Genomic DNA, 20,501 nt, shown 5'->3' with positions numbered 1-20,501 from the left:
ATGTGATTCGCTCGACGCTGACAAACGGATGAACTAAACAAGCTGTAAAGTTCATTATGAAGCATCAGTTTGTTGAAAAATATATTCGTTTTCTGTATTTTTATAAAAATCCAATATATGGGTGTGTCATAAAAAGAGGATGCAATGTTTCCTCTGTAGATGGCTAGGTTATTGGGGTTACATTAAGTTATTCCATATATATATATATATATATATATAAATATATACATGCTTATAGATTACATTTAAATAGTTAGATAGAGAATGAAACTATGTCGAGTGGGTTTTGGAAATAGCATTCATTTAATTCTATTATGATGATTTCGGGAAACATCTTGCTATTTTAATCACATCCCTTTCCACCCTGATCTACTCCCACGGTTGACTCTGCCTTATTTCCATCTTCAGTGTTACAGTAAAAGCCGAGTTCTGCTTTACACAGACTGAAGACTGAAGGATTTCCTCTGCTTAATTAAATCCTCGAGCCCGGATCGAACGTGCAGCTCCGGCCTGCCGAGCTCTCGAACACCTTCATGTAGCCGAGATCACGTTTCTCTGGGTTTGGGTGTAGGGATGAAGCTTCTACACCAGTCCAGAAGAGATTATAGAGTCTGATTGGTCAAAAGGGGTTGAGGAGTTTTCTGTAGCCGCAGCTCTGGCAGTAGTGCAGCAGTTTATATTACAGAACATTTTACGGAAGTTCCCAGCGCTTTGTAGCCCTTAGAGGTGAAGGGGTACCTAATGATTTATGACGCGAGTTTACGACATTAAATGTACCTACAAAAGAACAAAGACTATGCTGTGTTTCTCCTTAATGATTAATACGCCTAACAGGAGTAAAACAATCTTTATCATGTCTTAAAGGCTAAAAATTACATTCCTGGTGTTATTAGTGGTGATTTTTTATATATATATATATATATATATATATATATATATATATATATATATATATATATATATATATATATAAAGTGCATCTCCATAACTGTGGCCAAAACTATTTGATGCAAAGCCAACGATATGCTACACTGAAGATACATATGAAGCAGCACTGCAATCCTCACAGGTCCCCATGTTGTTGTGATACGTCATATTCACATAGAAAAAGAGCTTGAGCTTAGCAAGAAGAAATCAGTCTACATATAAAATACTGGTCACAAATGATTGTTCACTTTCTAAATAATAAAAGTATATATATATTTCCTGTTTAAAATTGTTTGCTAATCATAGAAATCAGTAGACTGGCTTGTAATGATTTCTCTAATATAATATAATATAATATAATATAATATAATATAATATAATATAATATAATATAATATAATATAATATAATATAATATAATATAATATTTGATGAAACATCTGATGGAACTCATTAATCAGTGAACATTACAGAGTTTCCAACTAGACACTGACGTTAACTTGCTGTTTGCATGCTAGTTATAGTTAGCATGTTTTTTTTGTTTTTTTTTGGTGGTTTATATAAAACTAGATGATGGGGAAGATGAGGAAGGAGATGTTGAGAAGGTGTTAGATCTCTAGTCACTAGATCTCTCATCACTATCTTTTTAGATCAATTTTCACCATCATGTTAAGCTGTGGAGCAAAAAAACTAGCGAATATCAGAACTAGCGAATACCTGAACTAGCAAATGCAAGAACCAAAGAATGTAAGATCTAGCGAATGCCAGAGCTATTAAATACCAGAACTAACAACTACAAAAACTAGTAAATGCAAGAGTTGAGGAATACTAGTGAATACCACAGTAGCAGTAAACACCAGAACTAGTAAATATGAGAACTAGCAAACACCATACTTGTTATTTAAATGCATCAGAGATTAGCAGGTTGAAATCTGCGCCAGTAAAACCTATTCAATTCAGTACAACTTGTAAATGAATAAATGTTTTAAAAATAAATATTTTATCTTTTAGAAAGAAATATTTTTTCTTCTTGCTAGCATGGTGTTTAAGAAGCGATTAGCAGGTAATATATTTCTGTAAGATCTTGTTATGAATAGTTACATTTGACTAACAGACTAACAGATACTGAAAGGTCTGTGGGAAGACAAACTTGAGGAATGTAAATGACAGCGCTAAAAAAAACGACAGAACCTGAATGTGAATGCATCTCTGGTATTCGTAAGCTTCACTTCCTCTCGTTTTTGTTTTGTGGCACAGCGATAATCATACATGTGGATGCTCACAATGCTCACAAAGCAGCTGTGGAAAGTGATAGGATGTAGTCAAACTCGTTATTACACACTCTTGTTGTGTGTGTGTGTGTGTGTGTGTGTGTGTGTGTGTGTGTGTGTGTGTGTGTGTGTGTGTGTTCTGAATCCTCCGGATATTTAACCTCGCGTCTCTCTCAGGATCGTTTTATTTTGGGAGCGAATCCGATAAGGGACTTTCCTCACTCAAACTTCTGACTCCAACTGTGTGTTCGAGGAGGTCAGGCTTTTCCTGAACTTCTTCTCAAGTTTCTCACAGATTCAGATCTCTGAGAGAGAATCACTGACCAGATCAGTTATTTACTCAAACAGACAAACATTTATAACGATTTTAAATGAAATATTGTCTATTTTTATGTACTATTTAACCCTTATAGACGTTTTATAACCATAGTTAGATTTCTGAGTTTGAGGATTTTATACCAAAATTGCTCACATTAATATTAAATTCTCAAAATGTACATGAATTTACACAATTTCTTTAAATTTAGTAACATCATTGCTGTTTCACAAATCAGTCATAACCTTAAGTTTCCACTGATATTTAATTAAATCTTATGTATATATATATTTCTAGATAAATAAATAAATAAATAAATAAAAAAATAAAACCACACAAAAAACGAATTAAACGAAACCCCTTCATTTTCATGGTATATACAAAAATGAATAAATATGAATATAATAAAAGTATCAAGTTCATCTACTACATAAATAGTAAATGATTTCTATAAAATATCATGATATAAAATCCAAGTATAAATATACCTAATAAATCTGTTCATGACCTTCAGATACAAAGTGTCTGAACCACTAAGATACCAACTCCCACACACACACACACACACACACACACACACACACACACACACACACACACACACATATATATATTTAAATATATACATTTCTGAACAAAGGATTTCCATTTTGGTTCGTTAAAATCTGATAATATCTGATCTTCATTTGTTCGCGGAGCTCAGCCAGTTGAACCTTCACAGAAAAGGTTTAACAAAGTTAACTCGATCATCTGCATAGTCCGATTCTGAAAAACTTCCTGTGAACCTTTTTGACATTTTTTTCAGTTTTTATTTGTCACATATGCATTAAAACACAGTGTAATTCTTTTCTTTGGATATCCAAGTTTGTTAAAAGTTGGGGTCAGAGCACAGGGCAGCTATGATTCAGTGCCACTGGAGCAGGGAGTGTTAAGGGCCTTTCTCAAGGGCCCAACAGTGGCATTTAGTGTTCAGTATTTTGTATTAGTTAATAAGCAACTACAGTGCTTTAGACAGCTTTCTAAACAAATATCTTTTTTTTTTTTTATTTCAGACATACACACACACACACACACACACACACACACACACACACACACACACACACACACAAAAGACACACATACATTTACTGTACAACTCTGAACAAAATCTCAAATGGTCCTAATATAAAAAGAGTAAAATCAGGATGTGCTTTTATAGTAAAATTCTTAAAAATCTTTAAAAAAGTCTATAAAATACTTTTATTTCTGCGTAACTTCAACTGAAAGTACAAACAAAATTACACTGAACAGTTGGTTTTCACCAGACCATCACATTGTTATGTACTTTTTGAACATCCTCATTTGCTATTGTTATAAAAACCTCCACTCTTCTGGGAAGATCTTCCACTAGATTTTGTAGGAAGTTTTGGAGATCATTCAAGCAGATCAGTTAGTGATGTAGGTGAGAAGATGAGGAGGTTCCTGGGGTGCAGTCAGCGTTCACATTTATCATGTTCAATAGATTATGGAGCTCTATAGCAGGAGATCTTCCACTCCAACGCATGGAAAGCAGATCTCCTAGTTCAAGTGAAGGCAAACTTTTCATTTCATTTAAAGACGTCTGATACGATTGTGTGCCTCGAAGTTTAAATAAAACCATTAAAGTCCTTTTAATAAAAATTAAAGAGATTACAGGAAAAGAATAAACCAAACAAGCTTTTTAAAGCTCTTCGAAACCGTACACATTGTTCATGTTAAGATCAGAGAAACGCTTCTTTCTTTAGATTTACCTGAATTAATTTTTGATGAAGCGAACAAACAATGAAATAAAGGAATAAAATGCAGCCCCTGAATGTTTATATCATTTCATTTAATGACACTTTAACTTTTATTTAAATCAATAAAATCTGAAAACGGAACCACGTCGACTTTCATCCACGTTTCGGCCCGAGGTGAAGAATGATACCAAATAAGGAGAAAAGAAAACCTGACCATATTATTACGGCTCAAGAACGGGGGGTCTGTAAACTTTTGCACATCAAGGACCCTTTTTGTTTTGAACATATTTTCACAGATCGGGTGGCGGGTTTTGTGTGTTTGTGTGCAACAAAATGCAGGTTCTACCGGAAGTGCAAATAGTCGCAGTCGTGCAAATAAACATGCAGATAAACACGCAAATATATGTAATAATAATAATATTATATAATATATATATATGTGTGTAAATATAAGTACAGAAATTAAATATGAAGTCTCTGCCAGTGTAAAAAATCAGCAGGAGCTGGTAAGTAAGTGCATTAAAAATCTATATATATTTATATATAAAAATAAAAAAAATTACAATATGGAATATGTACATTGTATATACAACTGTAAAAGGTTATATACAGATGATATATAGATATAAAGATAAGCTACAATGTGCAATGAATAAACAGTTATATACAAAAATAAATATCCAGTAATGATATAGGAGGTACAGAGTGGAGCTGAACTGCATGATGATTGCTGTCAGGAGAAATTGTGAAGTAGCAGTGAGCCATCAGTGTCCTAGTGGTGGTGTGTGGACTTCATTAGGGTGATAGTGGATGGGAAAATGTTGGACCTGATACATCCTGGTTTGAATGTTCCTGGATCTTCTGCTTTATGGGGTGTGAGGGGTTCTTGATGATGCAGTTGGGAGCTCTGGTCTAAAACATGGCCGTCCCATAGCGTTCTATTGTTCAGCTCATATTTGTACACGGCCATATTTGTAACTCTGTGTAAGTCATGCTGTTACAGGAAAGTGATCAGTGACCAATCGGTGAGATGAGATCGACCTTTTGATATTTTTATTACTTTTATCCCACAGAAATGTTCTAAAGATTACAATATCTCATTTATTTCAATACAATACAAAAAAAAAAACACCACACTTTTTTTTTATCCATTTATAGCTACATTTAACAATGTGGCTCGCCTATGGAACAAATGAATTCCAGTGACATTAAAGCAGCTTGAAGCAGATCCTCGAAGTGTCATTGTCCTGAAGTTATGACGCATTGACTCTTTCCATAAACATATATTCATACAGAAGCAAAATTTAAATTGTATTATTCCATGTTCTATAAAAATATATGTTATTGAACTACCATACATTACTGAATATTATTGATTATTAATTGCAAATGACGCTATAATTACTACACAATCACTGTAGGGTCAGTTGATGGTCTCTGGACAAGTTTGACCTTATTTATTCTTTAACACAATTCGCCTCTGTGTTTGCACACATACATCATTTCCACTGAGCTGCTCTCCGCTCAGACCTGCACTTTTCATAGAACATGCCAATATTTATAAATGTATGTGTAGATACCCTCACAGTTTGTCACTTGCAACTTGCACATATCTGTATATATAGATTACATTAGATAGATAGATAGATAGATAGATAGATAGATAGATAGATAGATAGACAGACAGACAGACAGACAGACAGACAGACAGACAGACAGACAGACAGACAGACAGACAGACAGACAGACAGACAGACAGACAGATAGATAGATAGATCTTGTTCTGTTCGGTTGTTAACTGTTGCTGTCTCTCCATCAGAGACCATGGGAAACTGTTCCTCTTACGATTCGGACGACGGCTTCTCCTACCACCCTGACGATGAGCTCTGCGAGCACTGCAACTGCCCCATTCCTCCTGGGAACCAGGTATGCTTCAGAACAGTCTTAGTGCTTCCAGATGCTTTTTTGTTGCATCCATCATGGCGTCATGTTTTGCATCTCCCAATCCGTAACACTCTCAAGGTGCAGAGTTTCACTGTATCTTATCGAGTCTGCGTCATACGAACGGGTTAACAGCTGCTAAATCTACATCACGCACATCTGGCAAACACCCCCCCCCCCACACACACACACACACACACACACACACACACCCTTAAAAAAAAAAAAACACACCCGAGCGAAATTTATGAGAAGAAACTTTTCTTCACTTCCCCACTATTTCACTTACCAAAGGAAGATTAATGATCTGATCTATCGGAAGGTGTTGATTAATTTTCTCCAATCACAGGTTTGTGTGGGTTCAACCCGCTCTTCCTGATGTCACGGTTTCTATAGCAACAGCGCATCGTAGGAACCTGTACTTGTTCAATGTGGTCGGAAATTACGGAGAAGTACTTTCTGTGTGTTTCTAGCTACTTATAAAGTTAAAGAGGTCTCAAATATCCACGAAATAAAATAAGAGATTGGAATGCAGCTTGGATCATTACACCCACACTGACACTGGAGACTCCTTCCATACGTGACCAATAAGGGTTTAAATCAGATAGAGAGGAAATGATCTGCTGCGGAATAAGAGGAATAAAACACTTCCTGTAGTATCAGGAAATGACCAGATACTAGAAAATAGAGCTACAACAAAAAAGACTGAAACATGCGTGTGTGTGTGTGTGTGTGTGTGTGTGTGTGTGTGTGTGTGAGTGAGTGCAATCCATCATCAGCGGTGGTTCTGAGGCCTCGGTATACAAGCTCGTAGACGTATAGAGCGGATGCCGACGTACCGCACGGCTCTGTGGTCTCAGAGAACCGAGACAGAGCAGCCTGCACGGGTGGAGTTACAGGCGAGCGGAAGAGGGGCGAAGAAGTTTAGTGGTGAGACGAAGCTACAAGTTCGAGCCATGGAGAAAGACGGAGTGAAACGCATTTGATTTGCCGAGAGAGAGCAAAAGATAGATGCTTCAAAGAGAATTCTTTAGGTCATAGCGAACGGGTTAGGATTTCCTGTGAGGGAGGATCACACGCGTCAGCATCTCCAGGGTTCACGAGCCATTTAGAGCTGATGTTTGTGTATTTCCAAAATGCAGCATAACTAAATGCGATGTGTGCCTTGCATCCTTCCTGTCTCTGAGCTCTGTCTCTTAGTTTCTCCGACCTCATGACTTGGATTTTGCTCTGATCTGCAGTGTCAGCTGTGAGACCTTTCTGTTGAGTCCACAGGTGGACTTTAATCAAGCTGTAGAAACATCTCAGCGGTGATCATGTGATAATACCGGTTTAATATAATACATTTTTTTTTTTTATAAAAATAAATTACAGACATTTCTAGAATTCTGTTTTCACTTTGTCATTATGGGTAAATGAGTGTAGATTAATGAGAAAAAAAATATTTTGAACCATAACTGAGGCCGATGCGATTCACATCTCGATGCCAAATATACGATACATGAAAGATAAATATGAAACAGCTACTGATGCGATACGATACGATTCACTGTGATTCGATTCGATGCAATACGGTGCAACGAAAAATACGATGCTCTAAAATTCAATGTGGTACAGATATTTTGCTTTTAATTCTTCAGTTCAGACAGACAGCAAACCATCAATTTACCTTCCACACACACACCTTTGTAGTGCAGAAAAACTAAAGAAAAAAGCTTAAATAAAACCTGATGTTCTTTTCCTGTTGTGTGTGCAGGAAGTTACAGCTCTGCCTCTGCCATGTTAATCTGTATTCTATGTGACTATCAGGACACGCCTCGGTCCTCGGTCTCCGTAGTGTTGTGATACGTCATGTTCACGTAGCAGCAGCGGTGCTAAGAGAACGCGCTTGAGAAAAGGTTTAACAAGAAGAAATTAATCTACATATTAAATATTTGTCAAATTATTGGTCACTTAAATTATATAGAAACAAATCGTTTTTTACCGATGCAAATATGTTCAAAACGATGTCATGATACGAATGCTAACTTGCACATTTTTTTAAATCAATCTTTGACTTTTATGCAAATCAGTGAACCTTACCATTCCTAATATATATATATTAGGTAAAGGTAAAAATGTTAAGTCTCCTCCTGTCTACGGTCCAAACGCAGCCGGGACACGTCTCAGTGTTCAGTGTAACAATCACATTCCCTCCAGACATGTCATTTTATTCAGTATAAACTTACACAGAATTCAAAAAAGTAATATCTGAATTATATTATTGTCAACCTGATGTTTAGGCCACGCCCCCTACCTAAAGCTGAGAGAGAGAGAGAGAGAGAGAGAGAGAGAGAGAGAGAGAGAGAGAGAGAGAGAGAGAGAGAGAGAGAGAGAGAGAGAGAGAGAGAATCTAATCTAGGACTAGTGATCAAGGATATCTTACAATATATATATATATACTGTATATATATTAGCTATCAAACAAACAAATTAATTCAGCTTCAAGATGGACTTACGAATGGTTATAACTTCTTAGCTACATTAGCTATGAAATTATTGTTTCTATAGTAACAGCTCGTTCATATGCGCCCACTAAACGTAATCAGACTGCCATGTTTTTGTTTGTGTGGAGTTGTTTATTTAGCGTTTACGGAAGGAGTCTCCAATGTCAGGTTTCCTAATAAAATAAAGAAAAAACCGATCAAGGAAATAATGTAGAGCAAAAATGGAAAAGAATTTGTGTGAATGTTTTACGATTTTACCAGTAACTATAAAAGGATAAAAAGTACATGGTTGTTCAGGGGAATTGTAATTGTGCGCTGTGGTGTAAGAGAAATAAAACGCTTTATGAGGAGTTTCCGTGGTAACATTGCTGATTGTTTTCTTCTTCATCACGCCCCCTTGGTTTGAATTTTTGTTCCCAGAAAGACCCTTTGAGGTCACATGATCAACCCCACATTGAATTTCATAATAAAAATCTTAAACCATAAGAAAAAGAAATGGATGAGTGGGCGGGGCTTTTACACGCTTTTTAGATGCAACTATATGATGAACCAGAATGAAGACTCGGACTCCCATTGGTGTGTATTTTTTTTTCAGCTTTTTTATTTTCTTTCTTCTCTCTTTTTTTTTAGATCTTGTACCCGCACCCAGACAACAAGCTTCCTTTCAACCCCAACTACACTCCTCCCCCGACCTCACCGCTTCCAGGTAAAACCCTTCACCTTCACACTATCAGGGTCTGAGAATCCTGGTCTGATGGACAAGATTTACAAAAGATCCTTTGTCTTAAAAGATTATTTTTCATCACACCGCTGCGCTGATGAAAAAATCTCAAGTCCATATCACTGGGTTCATTCAGATGCCTTATCGTTTCTATAGCAATGGCGAATTCTTTGCGATAGAGGACTGTTTTTATAGATGTTTTTAGTGTTACTGAACTTTAAGACGCTTATATATTGTATATATTAACATATAATCTTCCTATAAAGCATCAGTGACATTTTTTACAACATATTATGACATAAAATACAACTATAAATGTATAAAAAAATGGATGATCGTTAATCATTGGCGAATTGCTGTTTCTTTGTACTTCTTCTTCTTCTTCTTTTTTTGGCTGCTCCCATTAGGGGGCGCCACAGCGGATCATCTGACTCCAGACCCCCCTGTCCTCTACATCTTCCTCTATTAAACTACCTGCATGTCCTCCCTCACCACATTCATAAACCTCCTCCTTGGTCTTCCTCTTTTCCTCCTTCCTGGTGTCTCCATCCTCAGCATTCTCCTATTGATATACCCCATGTCCCTTCTCTGCACATGTCCAAACCATCTCAATCTCACCTCCCTCACCTTGTCTCCAAAACGTCCTACATGCGTTGTCCCTCTAATAAACTAATTTTTTATCCTGTCCATCGTCGTCACTCCCAACGAACATCTCAACATCTTCAGCTCTGCTACCTCCAGCTCCACCTCCTGTCTTTTACTCAATGCCACTGTCTCTAATCCATACAACATCTCAGGTCTCACCACAGTCCTATAAACTTTCCCTTTTACTCTCACAGATACTCTTCTATCACAAATCACTCCTGCTATCACTCTTCTCCACCCACTCCACCCTGCCTGCACTCTTTTCTTCACTTCTCTAACACACTCTACATTACTTTGCACTGTTGACCCCAGGTACCTGAACTCCTCCACCTTCTCCACCTCTTCTCCCTGCAACCGCACCCCTCCACTGCCCCCCCTCTCATTCACACACATGTACTCTGTCTTACTCCTACTGACTTTCATTCCCCTTCTCTCCAGCGCATATCTCCACCTCTCCAGGCTCTTCTCAACCTGCTCACTACTCTCACCACAAATCACAATATCATCCACAAACATCTTAGTCCAGGGAGACTCCTGTCTGACCTCGTCCTTCAAGCTGTCCATCACCAATGCAAACAGGAAAGGGCTCAGAGCCAATCCTTGATGCAGTCCAACCTTAACCTTAAACCAGTTTGTCGTTCCTACTGCACACTTTACTTCTGTCACACTGTCCTCATACATGTCCTGCACCACCCTCACATACTTCTCTGACACACCTGACTTCCTCATACAATACCACAACTCCTCTCTCCACCCTGTCGTACGCTTTCTCTAAATCCACAAGCACACGATGCAACTCCTTCTGACCTTCTCTATACTTCTCCATCAAACATTCTCAAAGCAAATAAGGCGCCTGTGGTGCTCTTCCTCGGCATGAAACCATAGTTTTTCTGACAAATGGTCACCTCTTCTCTCAGCCTGGCTTCCACTACTCTTTCCCAAAACTTCATAGTGTGACTGATTAACCTAATTCCCCTGTAGTTACTGCAGGTCTGCACATCTCCCTTATGCTTAAAGATCAGTACCAGCACACAGCTTCTCCATTCCTCAGGCATCTTCTCACCTTCCAGAATCCTGTTAAACAATCTCTCCTGTTAAACCTGGTTAAAAACTCCACTGCATCTCCCCTAAACATCTCCATGCTTCTACTGGTATGCAATCTGTTTAACCAACTTTCCACTATTCATCCTCTTAATCGCTGCCCTCACTTCCTCCTTACTAATCCTATCTACATCCTGCTTCACCAACTCCACATCCTCCAACCTTCTCTCTCTCTCTCTCTCTCTCTCTCTCTCTCTCTCTCTCTCTCTCTCTCTCTCTCTCTCTCTCTCTCTCTCTTATTTTCCTCGTTCATTAGCTGCTCAAAATACTCCCTTCATCTTCTCAACATATCTCCTCACTAGTCAACACATTTCCATCTCCATCCTTTATTGCTCTAACTTGCAGCACATCCTTCCCAGCTCGGTTCCTCTGCCTGTTCCTCTTCCTTTTCTCCTTCTTTAGTGTCTAACTTCTCATACAGCTCCTCATATGCATTTTCCTTGGCTTTTGCCACATCCCTCTTCACCTGCTGCTGCATCTCCTTGTTCTCCTGCCTACTTTTCTCATCACTCTGTCGATCCCAATTCTGTTTCTTTAAAATCTTTCTCCTAATGCTCTCCTGCACTTCCTCATTCCACCACCACGTCTTTTTGTCTTCCTTTCTATTTCCAGATCTCACACCAAGTACCTTTCTAGCTGTCTCCCTCATCACTCCTCTTCACCACCACCGAGCTCCTGTCTGACCTCTTCCCTGAACCTCACACTACACTCTTCCTCCTTCAGTTTCCACCATCTTGTTTTTTTCCTCCTCTTTTTCTTCGCCTCCAAAACCATCATACAGACCACCATCCGATGCTGTCTAGCTACACTGTCCCCTGCCAACACCTTACAGTCTCCAATCTCCTTCAGGTTGCATCTCCTACATAGAACTTTGTCCACCTGTGTGCACCTTCCTCCACTCCTATACGTCACCCTGTGATCCTCCTTCTTCTTAAAATACGTGTTCACCACTGCCATTTCCATCCTTTTAGCAAAATCTACCACCATCTGCCCTTCCACATTCCTCTCCTTAAGGCCAAACGTACCATCACCTCCTCATCACCTCTGTTCCCTTCACCTACATGCCCATTTAAATCTGCACCAATCACCAATCTTTAATCCCTACGTTCACCTTCTACCAATTCATCTAAATCACTCCAGAATTTTTTGTTCTCCTCCATCTCACAACCCACTTGTGAAGCATAAACACTGATGACATTTATCATCATCCCTTCAATTTCCAGGTTCACGATCATCACCCTATCAGAAACTCTCTTCACCTCCACTACACTCTTACTGTACTCTTCCTTCAGAATCCCCCCTACACCATTTCTCTTTCCATCCACACCATGATAGATCAGTTTAAACACCTCCAATGTTCCTGCTCTTACTCCCTTTCCACTTGGTCTCCTGAACACACAACATCTCTACCTTTCTCCTCTCCATCATATCAGCTATCTCTCTCCCTTTACCAGTCATAGTACCAACATTTAAAGTACCAACCCGAACCTCCACTCTCCTGCACTGCTCCTTTCCCTGCCGTCTCTGTAGACGTCTTTCTCCTCTCCTTCTACTCCTTCAGCCAACAGGAGCACAATTTACACTTTATGTTATGAGAGAAGAGGAGAGGAGAGAAGAGGAGAGGAGAGGAGAGGAGAGGAGAGGAGAGGAGAGGAGAGAAGAGGAGAGGAGAGGAGAGGAGAGGAGAGGAGAGGAGAGGAGAGGAGAGGAGAGAAGAGGAGAGGAGAGGAGAGGAGAGGAGAGGAGAGGAGAGGAGAGGAGAGGAGGTTTCTGGGGTGCTGTCAGTGTTCACATTCATTTAAAAGATAATGGGCTTTAGAGCTCTTTTGCAGGAGATCTTCTACTCCAAACTATGAAAAGCAGATCTTCATGGAGGTGGTTTTGTGCATTTCTTGTAATGCTGGAACAGGTTTGGGTCTCCGAGTTCAGGACCTTTCATGCTACAAATTTCTAGGATGTCCTAAAATTGTGTGCCTCCAACTTTGTGGTAACAGTTTTGGAGGAAAACGACATGTGGCTGAAAAAGTCCCAATTCTTTTGTCTATATAGTGGTGAAAAATATACATTTATGAAACATCTTAATTTCTAATCGTTGTTGTGTTTCAGATACCTTAGTGGTGGCCAAGTACACCTATCAACCCTGCCATGCTGATGACCTGGGCTTTGAGAAAGGCGAGAAGATGAAGATCATCAACGAGTAAGAGATTAAATACGTTTTATTTTCCTTTATTATTGGATCCAGTCTTCAGCACTGTGATCGTTTTCATTTCGAATACAGTTCGAGGAGAAACTCTTACTGGCCACTTTAATAGGAACAGCAGTGCCTTGGTCATTCACTTGTGGGAGATGTTGGACTCAGGATCAGAAGGAGTTCAAATCCCAGAACCACAAAGCTGCCACTGCTGGGACATTAAGCCTGAATTGATCAGCTGTAAAATTGACACAACCATAAGTCGCTCTGGATAAGGGCATCTACCAAATGACCATAAATGTCAACGATTATTCATTAAATTTTTTAATCGGCCAATCAGGTTTCAGCAGAGCATCAAATACAGTCATGACATGAACTTTAGTGTATTTTCACATCAAACATCATAAAGTCACATTAAGGCATTTATAGCCTCAGAAGTGGATCTTGAGGCGGTCTTCTGCCATCGTAGCCCATCCTCCTAAAGGTTTGGCAGGTTGACATGCTTTTCAGCTCACCACACGTGTAAAAGAGTTGGTATTAAACTGATTTTCTGTCTACAGAACTGAGCCCCAATGTAACAGTGTAAACTGTGGGCTCAATGTATATAAAGATCATATCAGCAGCTTCTGAAACACTCTTCTGCTTGACATGAACTCGAATCGAAGCTTTTGACAGGATTTTTTGCCTTGCGCTCGTACCACATGATCGGATCGATTCGATAACTCTCTGACTAATCAGGGGTACAAGTGTTCCTAATAATATGGCTGGTGAGTGTATAATGGAAAATATATCTCAAAGGGAAATCAAGAAATGTTTTCATTTTTAATTATTATTTTGTAGCATATGTTAAGACTTTTATATACACTGGTTTGGATGAAACACAATAGTTTTACTTATTTTAATATATATTAAATATATAGAAATGATTTAGACAAAAAACTGAATGTTTATTTAAAAAATAAAATTGTTGGATTTTTATTGTTTTTTTTTTTAAATAATTTGTAAAAGATTATAGTAATTTAAAGTTGAATTAATGAATTAATTCATTTGTGCGATTAGAATAATAATTTTGAAATATTTTAGCATTTATTTATTTAATTTTATGGTAAAAGAATAGGTAAAAACACAAAACAGGTCGTATTCTAAAATAAATGAATTGACTTATTTCTGCAATTATAATTCATTTAGAAATATTTAATCTTTTATTTATTGAATTTTATGGTTTCAAAAAAAGCAAAAAAAACAGGTCATATTCTAAAATAAATTTTTACTGGTAATTGTTTGGTAAAAGTGGCGGCACAAATTAAACGTTAAGTCAATATTTCTAAATGTTTATTTTAATTTTTATTAATGAATAGCATTTAGGGCATATTGGTGGTATATATGGTATATAGGTAGGCATATATATTTTTCAGTGACTTATATTTAAGATATAATATATAATAAAATGTTAAATAAAAAATATAAAAAAATAATAAAGATAGATAGAATAGAAGTCGCAGTAAATGTAGATTTCTACATTTCCGTCGATCATTTGCTTAAAAAGAAAACACTTTTTCTCCGAGGCTTCCTGTTTGCCTGGAAACTGTGTATCACAGAACAGCGTATTTATTCTAAACATAAACCTACAACTCTCTCAATTACATATGAAATAAAAATGTCCTCTGTTTTCTCTTCCGTCTCAGTGAAGATCCTGAATGGTTCATGGCCGAGTCTCTGTCGACGGGACAGAAGGGTTACGTGCCGCGTAACTTTGTGGCCAAGCTAAACAGCATGGAGACCGAACCGTACGTTCAAACCAGCACACACACACACACACAAACACACACACACTCACTCAGACATGCCTACAACTCAAAAGCTCGAGCTGAAAGAAAACAACCACCACACAACCTCACACGCTCAGGAGGTGGACTTTTAACCTGAAATCGTGTCTTTTTTTATCCTGTTTGGTGTCTTTATACCTTCTAATGCCTCGTAGTTTGAACTGTAGGAATCTTTTCAGGAGATCTCAAGATCTCAGAAGCTAAAACAATGCATTCTTAATAACCTTCAATCCCATTCAGACATTAGAACCTGAGGATCTACAATTTGAAGTAAGAACATGGAAGAACATTCAGCCTGGAGATTTCTTTCATATCTTGTTTGATAAATGAGGTCAGGTCTCGGACAGAGAGCAGATTTACATGATATTGTGTGTGATTAACAGCAGAGGTGTGTAGGTGCCTGCAGGGGCGTGTGAGGAAATACCTCTGAAATACCCCTAAATGCATCACCAGGCCTCCCTGACTAATCACATTTCAGTTTCATGTGTGCAGGAGGAAGGAAAATATGCAGCACTTTCAATAAATAGACAGGATCTGAATCAAAGCATCCTCAGCATTCTTCATATATGGTCATGTGCTTCACTGTCGCTGTTTTTGCTTCCGTTGCAGCTGGTTTTTCAAGAATCTGTCCAGAAATGATGCCATGAGGCACCTCCTGGCTCCTGGCAACACTCAGGGCTCCTTCCTGATCCGAGAGAGCGAGACCGCTCCAGGTAACGCAGACGATCACAACGAACACGACTTACTTCCTGTGATTAATTAAAGAAAAACGCAGAAATTTGAACCCGGGTTTAAATGGAAAATATGCAAAACATCACACAGAATTATTATTATTATTATTATTATTATTATTATTATTATTATTATTATTATTATTATTATTATTATTATTATTTACATTTCTATTACAGTAATTTACAGTTCAAGCTTAACATTTTTGTGATCTAAACATGATTTCTTTCCCCCTTTTTTTGCCTGAAATATGCAAATGTATTGTACCTGCTTATGACACACACGAAGCTACTGTACACGTGTGAGAAACTCTTTCACATAACAAGAAATTATGAGAAATATTCCTCAAAAAACTTTCACTTCCTGAAATGCCGAGGCATCAGACATTATAAATGTGTAACTCGGAGCTCTGCTCGTGGTAGCAAACTGTTTTCAGATGATTTCATATGGTTATAAATAACAATAAATTTGAATTTATTATAAATAATAATACATTTAAATAAAATTTTTAATGCAATAATAATAATTATAATAATTATAATAATAGCTGTTATTATTATTATTATTATTATTATTATTATTATTATTATTATTATTATTATTTAATTTCTGCAACCAGATTCTTCATTAATCATTCATTTTCTCCCACTTATCCGTAATTCGGGTCGCGGGGGCAGCAGTCTAAGCAGGCCCCCGCCTTCGACTGCTGCCCAATCTTCACAGCACCGTCCCTTACGGTCCCTCCTGCAGGTGGTGAGCCCACGGGAAGGCGGCCCCACGTCACTCCGACGTCACGGACCTTGATATTTCCCTCGTAAGGGACCCCCGGAGCATAGAGGGTTAAGGGCCTTGCTCAAGGGCCCAAGAGTGGCAGCAACCAGATTCTATCATACTTTATTAATATACGCCTTTTTTTATAAATAAAAATAAATCAACAAATAAATACTGTTCTAAAAAGAATACTAATAAATAATAATAATAATAATAATAATAATAATAATAATAATATAGTTTCTGTAATCAGATTTTATCAAATTGTGTTTAGATAGATAGATAGATAGATAGATAGATAGATAGATAGATAGATAGATAGATAGATAGATAGATAGGTAGTACTGACTGTTATAATAGTAATAATAATAATTATTATTATTATTATCAATTATTATTATTATACTTATACAGTTTCTGTACGAATATTTTACCATAATTTGTCAATGTAAGGCTGAGAAATAAAAAAAAAAAATTTTCATTAAACGTACTGGCTATAATATTTTAAATAATGAAGAAAGGAATTCTACAGCGCTCTTCGTGATAATCATACCAATGCTGGGAGTATAGAGAAAGTTGTGAAATTGATGCATATTTTATGAACATCTTCAGATCTTCAGATCTTCCTTTTTAACATGTGATATAAATACATCAGTGTGCAGTAGAACAGAGAACATGAAGTCTTCAGAGCTTGAATGTTCCTCTGCTTCACAGGCAGCTTCTCTGTCTCGGTGCGAGATCTGGATCACAATCAAGGCGACGTAATCAAGCACTACAGAATCCGCAACCTGGATGCCGGCGGCTTCTACATCACCAGCAAGATCTCCTTCCCCACCCTGGCTGAGCTCGTCAAGCATTACTCCCGTACGTATTCTCAATGCTAAACAATCCACATCTTCACTCCAATGTCTCAGGGTTAAGGCTGATGTACCGTTACAACATGCCTAGGACACGCCTACCACGCACCAATGACGCATGATGGATGCTTTTGAGAAACCAATGACGAATATACAACACACAAGTGCCATACCTACGACATGCTTGTGAAATGCTTACAACATGCCTATGACATGCTTGCATCAAACATATGACATGCCTATGACACACATATGACATCCCTAAAACATATATCTGCAACACCCCAATAACAAATTACATCCTTCTGAAAGGTCTATTACATGTCTATGACATGCTTGCAGCACACCTATGACTAGCCTATGACACACCTATGATATGCCTACAACATATCTGCGACACACCAATGACACCCCTCTGAAATGAATACATGACAGCTATGACACATCTATGACATATCTGCGACACACCAATGACAGTCCGGTGACATCCCCATGACACATGGTCAAAAACTGGTGTGGACCTGACAATTTTGGAACAAGTCTCCAGTGTCAGTGCTTCGTAACGCTACATACACTATTCATGAAAGATTTCACGATTTGATCTTTCATAGATAAGGTGTGTGTTATAAAACAACAATCCTGAAATCCAGGATGGAAACTGGTGGCGGCTTCACTCCAACTTCTCATCACTGATTACCCACAATGCAGATAGCAATCTGCTTAGATTGGACATTAACCTTCTTTCAACAGAGGAGAAAATTCGCATCAGCTTTCCGTATTGTTCTTGCTATATCGCGAAAGAGTCGCTCTCGTGCACGTAGCAGCCACGAGACGTGTGCATGGGGGCCACGATTTCACGCTCTCACCTCTACAATGGAATAAAATAGTGCAGCTCGAGCAAGACGAGCTCTGAGCCTTCAAAGATCTGAAGCGCTTTGCTTGGTTTCCGTCAGTGTGTGGCTTCACCCTGCATGCTGAAACCCGTGTATCACTTCCTTTGTCTTCAGAGAGATTTGTCTGTTCTAAACCCTGAGCATTGTTCTCACTTTCTTTCTCTCTCTCTCTCTCTCTCTCTCTCTCTCTCTCTCTCTCTCTCTCTCTCTCTCTCTCTCTCGCCGTGCAGGAGATGCAGACGGCTTGTGCACACGTCTGGTGAAGCCGTGCCAGACGCGAATGCCGCAGAAGCCGTGGTGGCAGGACGAGTGGGAGATTTCACGCGAGTCCCTCAAACTGGAGAGACGGCTGGGACAGGGACAGTTTGGAGAAGTCTGGATGGGTCAGTACAGAACAACCAGTACAACAAACCTGAACCAAGGGATTTTCCTAAAACCTCCTCTCACACCAAACCACACACACAATGATAACAATTGCTATTTACCATATTTAGCGTTCATTTATTTACAGTTACATCCATCTTTTCCAATGAACAATCAATCGAGCCTGAAGAGCCGATTTACTGTCTAAGTTCTCTTGTTTTGGGTCATCAAAACCAGCTAGTCAGCTAGCTACGATGACAAAAGTGTTGTGAAGTCTCTATTTTGTGGACACCAGATCATAGGTTTGTTTTTGTTTGTTTTTGTTAACATCTCATCCACATTTGCTTTAATAATAAACTTAACTCAACTCAACTCTTCTGGGAAGATGTTCCACCATTTTGTGGAGATTTGGGCTGCATTCAGATACAAGGTACCAGTGAAGGTGAGGTCAGGAGGCTTGTCATGATTCATTTCGAAAAAGTGACTCAGAAGAACGAGTCGTCTCAAAGAGTGATTCGTTCATTTTCTACTGGACGCGCACCAGCAGAGCATCGCAAGATCTCTGTAGGTTATGGACAGGAAACATAAGTTGAGAAGTTGATCTCTCGATTCTTCTTTTCCGGGTTTTTCATTCTTTTTTTTTCACGTGAATCCCGTAACCAATATGCAGTGCATTACACAGGAAACAGTATACAGTAGTCCATTTCAGGAGTCATCTGGTCAAAGTCTTTCATTCTTTGGTCACATGACTCCTATAAATGTTATGTAGTTTATTTACAGGTGCATCAATTACAATATCATTAAAAAGTTGATTTATTTTAGTAATTCAATACAAAAAGTGAAACTCGTATATTATAAAGATTCATCACACACACACACACACACACACACACACACACACACACACACACACACACACACAGATATATTTCAAGTGTTTATTTCTTTTCATTGTGATGATTTTGGCTCACAGCTGATAAAAACCCAAAATTGTGAAGAATATTGTGAAAAGGTTCAGACTCGTGATGTCTCACTCTGATCAGCTCATTAAATACAAACACCTGCTCAGGTTTCCTGAGCCTTTAAATGGTGTCTCAGTCTGGTTCAGGCTCCACAATCATGGTGGAAGACTGCTGACTTGACAGTTGTCCAGAAGATGATATTGCACATGGAGGGTGAGACACAAAAGGTCATTGCTGAAGAAGCTGCTGTTCACAGACTGCTGTATCCAAGCACATTAATGGAAAGTTGAATGGAAGAAAAAAACATGGTAGAAAAAGGTGAAATGAAGCCCATTCAAGAATTTGTGGAGATTCACAAAGAGTGGACTGCAGCTGGAGTCACTGCTTCAAGAGCCTCCACACACAGACGTCTTCATGGGCTACAACTGACTCGTTCCTTGTGTCAAGCTGCTCCTGAACCAGAGACAACGTCAGAGGTGTCTTACCTGGACAAAGGACAAAAAGGACTGGACTGTTGCTCAGTGGCACAAAGTCATATTTTCAGATAAAAGGAAAGTTTGCATTTCATTTGGATATCAGGGTCCTAGAGTCTGGAAAAAGAAGAAGAAGAAGAAGAAGAGAGGAGAGGCACAGAATCCAAGCTGCTTGAGGTCCAGTGTAAAGTTTGCACAGTTGATGTTGGTTTGGAGACTCGTGTCATCTGCTGGTGTTGGTCCACTGTGTTTTATCAAGTCCACG

General features: G+C 38.5%; 1 protein-coding gene across 1 annotated transcript in view; it reads left to right on the top strand.

The window, feature by feature from the left end:
- lck (LCK proto-oncogene, Src family tyrosine kinase) overlaps window positions 1–20,501 on the top strand; it is a 37,387-nt gene that overhangs the window by 2,180 nt on the left and 14,706 nt on the right. The window contains exons 2-8 of the mRNA XM_083544753.1: window positions 6,094–6,200; window positions 9,332–9,407; window positions 13,275–13,365; window positions 15,045–15,146; window positions 15,795–15,898; window positions 17,403–17,552; window positions 18,669–18,821. Of these exons, the coding sequence (XP_083400879.1) occupies window positions 6,099–6,200; window positions 9,332–9,407; window positions 13,275–13,365; window positions 15,045–15,146; window positions 15,795–15,898; window positions 17,403–17,552; window positions 18,669–18,821 (778 nt within the window). The 5' untranslated portion in view covers window positions 6,094–6,098. The remainder of the gene's footprint in view (window positions 1–6,093; window positions 6,201–9,331; window positions 9,408–13,274; window positions 13,366–15,044; window positions 15,147–15,794; window positions 15,899–17,402; window positions 17,553–18,668; window positions 18,822–20,501) is intronic.

The sequence above is a fragment of the Silurus aristotelis genome (assembly GCF_946808225.1).
Source record: "Silurus aristotelis genome assembly, chromosome: 6".
In the NCBI taxonomy this organism is placed as follows: domain Eukaryota; kingdom Metazoa; phylum Chordata; class Actinopteri; order Siluriformes; family Siluridae; genus Silurus; species Silurus aristotelis.
The sequence above is the reverse complement of the archived record's forward strand: the minus strand, read 5'-3'. Positions and strand labels throughout refer to the sequence as shown.